Below are 10,078 nucleotides of genomic sequence, written 5' to 3'. Positions count from 1 at the left end.
TCTCCCTCAAGCTCCTTAATTTTTGTCATCATAGCCTTAGTTTCCTCCTTCAAAGCCATAACCATAACTTTGAGAGCATCATTCGTCTTAGCCAGCTTCTCGCTTTGATCATTCATGGAGGCATTGAGGGTCTTTCTCATCGAATCTTGATTGAAACTAAAAGTCTCCATCACAAATTCCCTGAGTTGCACTATCATCAAGTCAACTCATCTGTACGTCCCTTAACTACCTCGAGTGTTTCATTCACACCACCCATGGACTCCTCAAGATTGGTCACCCAACCTTCTAAAGTTGACAACACATCCCTTGATGTGATTTTTTTCCTAAACCTCCCATAGGTCTCTCTCGGGAAATTTTGTTCATCTATTCCTTTCGCCATCTCAATTGGCACTTCAACACTGGCTCGGATGCCAACTGGAACAGGGCTAGAACTTTAGTCTCGCAATCCATGTGGCCTTAGGCAGTTTCTTGGGATCAAATCCGCCTAAGTTAGCCTAACTCTCACAATATGAGAATTCTTGATAGAAATTCTCCAAGACATCGAAAATTAAAGCGGAAGTAACTCAAAACGAAAGAATAGAAAATGTCACAAGAAAGCAAAGCACGTTGAGTGTTTGAGTAAATGCTATCAAAGTATTCTATTACTCTAGAAAGAATACAAAGAATGGGATTCAATAGGATGATTACAAATGAAAGAGAGGGCCTCTATTTATAGTTGAGCTCCCTCAAAACCAACGGTACATATTGAGTTACATTAACGGTCAAGATTAGAGTCTATTTACAATTGAGAGTCCTGAGAGATTTAAACTTTAGACATCTTTAACCCTTATGATTTACATTAATTACCTTAGTAACTCCAGTTTTAGTGGACCACCAAGACTTCAAGTAGATGGGTTTCTCCATATGTTCCATGAGGCAGGTCAAATAAGCCTCATTTAATCAGTTGACCTCTATGGGATGTTTTATGCGCAAAGGTCACGGGCTTTGATCTGCAGCCCATGACATTCTCCCCATGTTCATTTCTATAATTTTGTGATTGTAAATGCATCATCATGCTATGCTCTAAAAAATATTTTGTAAAAAATTATTACTTTTTTACCAAAAAACAAATTATTACCTATGTGTATATATTGGAGGAATATTTAAAAAATAGAAAAAAAAAACTGATTTATTTTAAAATTTTGAAAGAAATTATATTTATATTGTGAAATTTAAACTCATACCATTTAATATAGTCAATGAAGTCATATGGTATGATTTAACTTGCTTATGCCATATTCATAAATGCTGACATTCAAAAGAAGTTAGAATTTCCTTTAGCTTATTCCTAAATTTAAAAAAAGAAAAAGAAAAACCGTACAAAGTAATTGAATATTTGTATTGTCGAAACTATTTTTATTTTTGGAAAAAAAAACAAAAAATTAGTTGTCGATGAAAATTTGGAGTCGCCACCAATCTTTTATTAAGGTGTGATTGGATCACCTAAAACGACTTTGGTCTACAAGTCTTTAGAAAAACGGGTTCGGGAGTCAGTTACGTTCGAGGAAGGATTAGCACCCTCGTAACGCCCAAAAATTGGTACCAAATTGATTAATTAATGTCTTGACGTCGAGAGTTAAAAAATACAATCCTTAATTAAATTATTTATTAAGACTCCCTCATTTTGAAGCAGAAAACATCACACCCAATGCGTTAGGGCACGATATTTTATTTCTTCAAGATGAGTTTGTCCAAAAGATTTGTGTGATAAAATTTAAAAGAATATTCAATTGTTTAAGATTTATGACGAAACCGCAGCCCAATACGTTAGGACACAATTTCTCAATATCCCAAACATTGAATATTTCCTTTATTAATATATATATTTAAAAATCCTTGTCTCGAGAAATCAATACATCACATCCAATGCGTTAGGACACAACATATTAAATTCCCAACAACAAGCTTTTCATTTTATGTTTGATCAAAGAGTAATTCTTGATTGTTAGATTTAACGAAGAAAATTGGAACCCAATACGTTAGGGCTCAATTTTCTTGAAAAATCTTAAATACAAGTATTATCTCTATTTTTTTTAAAAAATTCTTTTGTTTTTAAATTCGAGTAAAGAGATGATGTGATGTTACATTAAATGTAAAATACAATAATAAATACAACTATGGCGTGGAAATAATACAAATAAATAAACGAAATTAATATACATAAAAAAATAACCAACAACATGTAAAGTATCAAATAAATGAGCAAAATAAAATATAAATGAAAACATAAATCAATAAACAAAGGAAGGAAACAAATAAAAAAATATAAAGAATAAAAGGTACAAAATATATATACATTGAAATTATGAAGAATAAAAGACGTAAACATAACTTACACACAAAATTTTGGGTTATAAAACTTATATATATAAAATACATAATGCATTTGTGAAAATAAAGAAAAATATAAATATATACATATATATAAATTAGAAAGTATGTGTTAAAAATATAAGTAAGTATTAAAAAATATAGATTTATACGTACATATATATATAAAAGTAAAAAAAAATTGAAACTAAATATAAAAGTATATATATGTATATAAAAGTTAGGAAATAAAATAAAAATAAGAACATATGTATAAAATATATATGCATACGTATACTATATATAAACAATATATATATTACATAAAAACGATGCACGCGTGTGAATATAAAAATAATAATAAATAATAAATAATAACTATATTGAACTAATTAAAATAAATAATTAAATTGTAAAACAAATGAGATTAAAAAACAAAAAAAGGATCAAAATGCGAAAATGCGGATTTCATGGGGGTCAAGTAAGGAATACTCCTTCCCCTCAAAATGCAACACTTTTGCACAGACCAAATTGAATCAAAAACAAAAATATGTGATTAAATGTGAAAGAAAATAAAACAACATAAAAAAGACCAATTTGAAAAGCGCATGGAAGGAAGAGGGTCTGCATGCGAAATAAACCAAAATACCCAAAACGCGCGGATCCTTCCCCGGGTCGGGTCACCGCGCGGGTCAGGGGCCATAGGGATCAAAACGACGCCGTTTTAAAGCCGTAGAGACCCCCCTAAACGACGCCGTTTCATTTACTTATAAAAACCAAAATTTTCCCTAAAAATTCATTCTTTCCCCCCTTTTTGACACTAAATAGCAGAGAATCACTCTACTAGGGTTTCATGTTCATATACCGCCGCCGTTCAAGCCATCCCCATGGCCTCCGTCGATGCCCCGATCTCCAATCGCAACGGAGAGGGCACCAACTCGGCGATTCCGGCGAAAAGGTAAGTTTTCTCTTCCTTTTCTTCTTTTATTTAGGCAAAAATAAATAAAAAAATAGAGAAAATATAAAAAAAATAAAATATATATATAAATGAAAAATAAAAGAACGATAATCAACAAGGTAAAACAGAGAGATAGATTGAATAATGAATTATTTTAGACCCGGGTCAAAATAGGGTATTACATGTATTATGGAGTGATAGATTGAATAATGAATTATTTTGGCATGCATAATGATGGAGGAAAAATATAGTTATATAGGAGTTAATCATAAGGACGTCCATGATCCATGATGGATGGGTAATTCACATGATTAAACTATAAAAAATGAATTTTAATATTTGTAATTTTTATACCTAAATGACACATTCAACACCTTAATCTATTCTTAATTGTAAGCTCAAAGGGTGGGATTTAAACTCTCTTGCAAGCAAATGCAACCATTTGAGGCATGCATACGTGTACACATGATGAGATGTGAATGATATATAATCACGGGTAAATTAAAGTTTAAAAAACACAGCTTACCCATTAACAAAATTATTATATTTTTGCAATTATAAAATTAAAACTCGTTTATCATTCAACAATAAATAATAAAATTTTAAAATCAAATCATATTTCTAAATTTTATTTTTGGTTGAAATTATTTTTTTAATCGTTTAACAATAATGATAAATACTATGAAATTTTTTAATTCAAAGATAAATTTACTCCAAATGTTTGGATTAAAAATTTATGAGTAAGTTGAGTCAATCAAGCCTAGTTGGATTATACAACAGCTTACTAAAGGTTGAATCGAATTCAATAAGCTGAATAAATTTTAAATATTAATATATTTTACATATATTTTAATTGATAACAACATGAATTTGAAATTTTTTGTTCAATATTTGTGTCAACTAAAATATAAGGATCCAACCAAAAACTCAACTTCTTTGTTCTTAGATTTAAGTACTTATATTCATTTATCTACCTTGTTCACTAATATTTGTTTAATTATATTAATTATATGCTTATTTTTTTCGACTACAAAATTGCTTCATTTATTTATACTAACTTCTAATGTTAGATGCGTTGCATGTGATTTTATGCGTTTAATATTTAATTAATTTTTTACATAGTGTATTTTTAATTACAGTAATTAACGTTAAATAAGACTTTTTATTTTAATTATTACATGTAATTAAAATATATTAACTTGTCAATTCAAATAGTATAAAATCATAATTAAAGCATTTATAACATATTCAACCTATAATATAATTTTATTTTATGTAATTAATATAAAGTAACATTATTCAAAATAATAATTATTTAATTTAATTTAATCTAATATTAATTAAATTATAATTAAGATACTTATAATTTTATTCAATAATAACTCTATTTTACATCAATAAAATTAGCACAACTTCTTTTTTACATCATATTTTTTAACTAATAATTGTTAATAACTCAAATTTAAAATTAGCAAAATATTTTTTAATTAATAATTATAAATTAAAATATAATTATTTTTAAATGTGTAATTCTCACAACTTCAACTTCTCATAAATTATAAGTACTTAATTATCACAACTTTTATTTTACTTCAACTTGTGAATTTGGTAATATGATTAAAATTAAATGGTATTTTTGTCAATTCAAAAGTTCTTTCAAACTCATGCTATTATATATATTATAAACCATAAGTTAAACAAACAAAAAAAAAAGCGTAAACTATCCATTAGTCACTCTAAATAGCAGTTCTTCCTATTTTGGTCACCTTAAAATTTTTTTTGTTAATCTAATCACTCTAAAAAAAAACTGGTCAAATTGATCACTCCACTGTTAAATTGTAATGGAAAACTAACATTGCATTTTTCACATATTGTTTTGGAATGACCAAAATAAAACGACCCCTATTTAGAGTAGCTAATGGGTAGTTTACCCTAATTTTAGAGTGCCTAACATGGAAATGCACCATCAACATTCCATTACCATTTAATGGTGGATTGACTAATTTGATCAATTTCTTTTTTGCGGTGACCAAATTAACAAAAAAGAATAGAATGAGCAAAATAGAAATGATCTATATTTGGAGTGATTAAAAGGAAATTTTCCCTAAAAATAATCCCCTATTGACTATAATGTTGACACATGTCTAGCTTCTTACTAGACTCATGCAAAGTCTCTTTTTTTTTCTTTTTAAAAATTACTATTTTTTATTTTAGATTTTTAGTTTTAATTTTTTATTTTTCTTTTTTATGTAACGAGATTTGTATCTCGGTATACAAGGATTAAAATAATTAATTATTTAAATTATATTAAATATTTAGTAAGCTAATTTTTTGGTAACTAAGTTTAGAAACGGACTTAAATAATTGTGAAAAATCTTATAGAACATGAGATAAATGAATACAAATAAAAAGATGATATGATAAAATAATTATTAATGCATTAAATTTTGAATAATTATTTGATACAGTATTATTAGAGTTTTTTAGATTCTACAAGCGGAATGAAGATGTGACAAGTGTCACCTTTATTTATATAATTATTTTTTTTATTTTTTTCAACACTCTATGATCTACTTGTCAAGTCCTAAATCCACTTGTAAAGTCTAAAACATTCCACTAACTGTATACCTAATAAACTTTCTTTAAATTTATATTAAAAATTACAAACACATAAAAAACATGAGTATGAACATATAAATATTTTCTCTTATTTTTTTATGTTGTCTTCATATTATTTTCAATACATATCATATTGTGCGCATATAATTTATTATTCTCATTCTATTTATAAAAAAAATTTGTCAAGTTGTATTCGCATTTTGTATTACTTCATAACATAATTTATCATTGAATTCAATTTAAGAATATATTTATATGTATGTGCTCATGTTTGTGATGTATTTGTAGTTTCTAATGTAAAATTTAAGGAAAATTATTAGGTACATCGGTAGTGGAGTTTTTTAAACTCCACAAGCGGGTTTAGTGATACTTGTCATATTCTCAATCTGCTTGTGAAATCTAAAATGCCCCACTAATAATATATCAAATAATTATTAGGAAAATATATAGTATTCTACTAATGGAGTTTTTAAAGTCCGCAAACAAGATCAAGGGATTAGCAACTTTTCTATAATGGTATAATAAATTATTAAATATATATATTTTAAAAAACATATCTATTTTTTAAAGTCGTTTGTAAAATAAATAAAAAAAATACTGTTACTACACTGTTAGTTTGAGTCATATTTTTTTCCTTTTCTTTTTGTCAAACTATACGGGATTTTTACCTAAAAATCACAAAAAAAAACCAAAATATTATTTTTTTACCAAAATATACCAAAAACAAAAAAAATCAGAAAAAAAAAAGTTGCAAGTGATGGGACAGTGCACTGATAGGCGGCACCAAAGGTGCCATTCCCATGGGTGGCACTGCCCATATAATGGGAGCCCTTCGGCTGGTGGGTGGGGGGAAGAGAAGGAGAGGGAAAGAAGAAGAAAGAAAGAAAGAAAAAGAAGGAAAGAAAAGGAAAGGAGAAGAAGAAAAAAGAAAGAAAAAGAACGAAACAAAAGGAAATGAGATGAGAAAAAAAAGAAGAAGAAGAAGAAGAAGAGGGGAGGAAGGAAAAAAAAGAAAAAAAGATAATTTTTATTATTAATTTTAATTTTTTGTAATATTTGTGTGTAAAAAAATTATGTTATGTACATTATACGTGTTTTATTATGTTATTTAGCATATAAATTTTATGAAATTTATTTAGCATGAAAAAAATTATGTTATGTACATTGTATGTTGATTAGGAATTTTTTTTATGAAATTTATTTAGAATGTTGTAATTAGTTTTTTTTAGAAAACTAGCATTAAAAATAAAATGATAAAAAATATGTTTAAGAAAACATAAAATACGAAAAGAAAAAAAACGGAAATTGTATATTCACGGAAAGTAATAAAATCCGAAAAAATGGTATATTTAATAAATTTCAAACATAATGCAATGAAATAAAGTAAAAATATAAAATTAGAAATTATGAAATTTTTTAAAGTAATAAAATGCGGAGAAAAAAATACGAAGATATGGCTGAGGTAAGAGTGTTTTACAAATTTTTTTAAAAATTCAGAAATAATTAATACAAATATTTGAAACAAAATGTACTGAAATAATATAAAATAATAAAATACGAAAATAATTTTTTTATTGAAAGTAATAAAATTTGGGAAAATAATACGAGCAAATGACATGAATAAAGTTTTTCTTACACTAAATTAATTTAAAAAACACATTAAATTAATAAATTTATAAAATTAGAAATTATGAAATTTTTTAAAGTAATAAAATGCGGAGAAAAAAATACAAAGAAATGGCCGAAGTAAGAGTATTATACTAAAATTTTTAAAAATTTAGAAATAATTAATACAAATATTTCAAACAAAATTTACTGAAATAATATAAAATAATAAAATACGAAAATAAATTTTTTTATTGAAAGTAATAAAATTCGGGAAAATAATATGAGCAAATGGCAGGAATAAGGGTTTTTTTACACTAAATTAATTTAAAAAACACACTAAATTAATAAATTTATAAAATTAGAAATTATGAAATTTTTTAAACTAATAAAATACAGAGAAAAAAATACGAAGAAATGGCCGAAGTAAGAGTGTTTTACTAACTTTTTTAAAAATTCAGAAATAATTAAGACAAATATTTCAAACAAAATGTACTGAAATAATATAAAATAATAAAATACGAAAATAATTTTTTTTACTGAAAGTAATAAAATTCGGGAAAATAATACGAGCAAAGGGCAGGAATAAGCGTTTTTTTACACTAAATTAATTTAAAAACACACTAAATTTAATAAATTTATAAAATTAGAAATTATGAAATTTTTTAAAGTAATAAAATGCGGAGAAAAAAATACGAAGAAATGGCCGAAGTAAGAGTGTTTTACTAACTTTTTTTTCAACATGCAGGCATCGCAATGGCTCCATTGATTCGACCTGATAGACACATATCTGATGCGGCTAATCATGCGGTATGATTTATTATTTGTTAATAACGGGTTTTATTCATTTAAAAAGGATATACGTAATATATAGAAATAAATCATGTTATCGTAATATTTTTTCTGTAATTTAATACTATCAGGACTCCTACCGAGTAATAAGGGGCCGTGTGAATGGTTTAAAGAAAGCTTCGGATGCGCGATTGATGCCGTACTTGGAGCAAGCCGGGTTTGGGTCAGCAGTATTGATCTGGACCTCCGACTTGCGCTATGATTTATTAACTGCGCTAGTGGAGCGGTGGCGCCCAGAGACCCACACTTTCCATTTTCCGTGTGAAGAGTACACGGTGACTTTGGAGGATGTTGCAATGCAGCTTGGGCTCCCAATTGACGGGAGTCTCGCAACGAGAGTATCTTCATTCACCGATCCGGCTGCACTTTGTTATCAGCTCCTAGGAGAGTCGCTAGAGGACGAAGAGTCGAATTTTTCGGGATTAAAATTTACATGGCTGAAAGCCAAATTTGGACAATTATCAGCGGCTGCCACTGAAGGTGAGTTGATGTGCGCTGCTCCAGCGTACATCATGCATATCACAGGGGGAGTACTCATGCCCGATGCAAACAACAATAAGGTGCATTTGATGTACTTACCCCTGTTAGCTGATTTGTCCAGTGTTAGCTTGTATAGCTGGGGCTCCGCCGTTCTAGCAGTGTTGTATTCGGAGCTTTGTCGGGTGACAAACCCGAATGTTGTAGACATGGGCGGATGCCTCACGTTGCTGCAGTCCTGAGCGCTCTATCGGATGCCATTTTTGGCATCGGTTAGTCACCAATCGTATGTTTATCCACTGGTGAACAGGTGATAAAATCTAAATTGTCATTATTTGTAGTCATAATATATTGACTAATGTTACCAACCCTAAACCTTATATTTGTTTTTTGTAGGTGGAGTGTTCGTCCGGGTATCGGGAGGTCGCACACTGTCCCGATATACCGACTCATGATCGAACAGTATACCCGGGAAGAGGTAAGCTGCTATTCTAATATTCATGACGTCTTACTTTCTATACCTTACTCACACGTTATAGCTAATTATAACAATGTTATTAATCATGCAGTTTATATGGATGCCATACCGTAGGTCGAAAATTACAAATGTGGTACCCTCGTCCGCATACGTTTATTCCCACATATGGTGCACTAATGCACCAATTATCAATTTCAACATGGTCGAGTGGTATCACGGAGATCAGGTGCTACGACAGTTTGGCTGCATCCAACCTATCCCGGATCCGCCGTGCGAGGTGGGGGAAGTTCACGGCATGAATAAGAGAGGAAAATCGATGTTGGATTGGGGAATTAAGCACCAAAAATTTGTGGTGTTGTGGAACGATCGATTGCGTCGAAGACCTCAGATAGTTATGGCTACCAAATCGCAACCATCATTAGAGTATATACAATGGTACTATAATTGCGGGAAGCTTTATATACTTGGAGGCCAGTCGATTGTAGTCCCCCCGCACGTACAGCAACGTGGTGGATCGGACGCAGCGGCCCCGGTGGATCTAGATCCTGTGGCATATTATTCTCCAGAATCACCAGAGCTCGAGCAGGCGCCCCAGCCAAATCCCGAACAATCACAGTCACATGTGGATTCACATAGCTATCGTCCGGATTTGGCGGGCGGTGACTATTTTTCGAGCTTTTCAAGGGGCGAATACACCAACGAGTTTGAACTCTTTGGATCCTACCCGCCGCAGTACGGCA

General features: G+C 29.5%; 1 protein-coding gene across 1 annotated transcript; it reads left to right on the top strand.

The window, feature by feature from the left end:
- Positions 1-3,249: 3,249 nt before the first annotated feature.
- On the top strand, positions 3,250-9,102 carry LOC107919227 (protein MAINTENANCE OF MERISTEMS-like). The gene is made up of 3 exons (XM_016848731.1): positions 3,250-3,307; positions 8,280-8,341; positions 8,455-9,102. Exons 1-3 carry the CDS (start codon positions 3,250-3,252, stop codon positions 9,100-9,102), a joined length of 768 nt encoding a protein of 255 aa, XP_016704220.1.
- The last annotated feature ends 976 nt before the right edge of the window (positions 9,103-10,078 follow it).

The sequence above is a fragment of the Gossypium hirsutum genome, chromosome D13, assembly GCF_007990345.1.
Source record: "Gossypium hirsutum isolate 1008001.06 chromosome D13, Gossypium_hirsutum_v2.1, whole genome shotgun sequence".
Taxonomy (NCBI): domain Eukaryota; kingdom Viridiplantae; phylum Streptophyta; class Magnoliopsida; order Malvales; family Malvaceae; genus Gossypium; species Gossypium hirsutum.
Note: the sequence above shows the minus strand (reverse complement) of the source record. Positions and strands in the feature narration are given on the sequence as shown.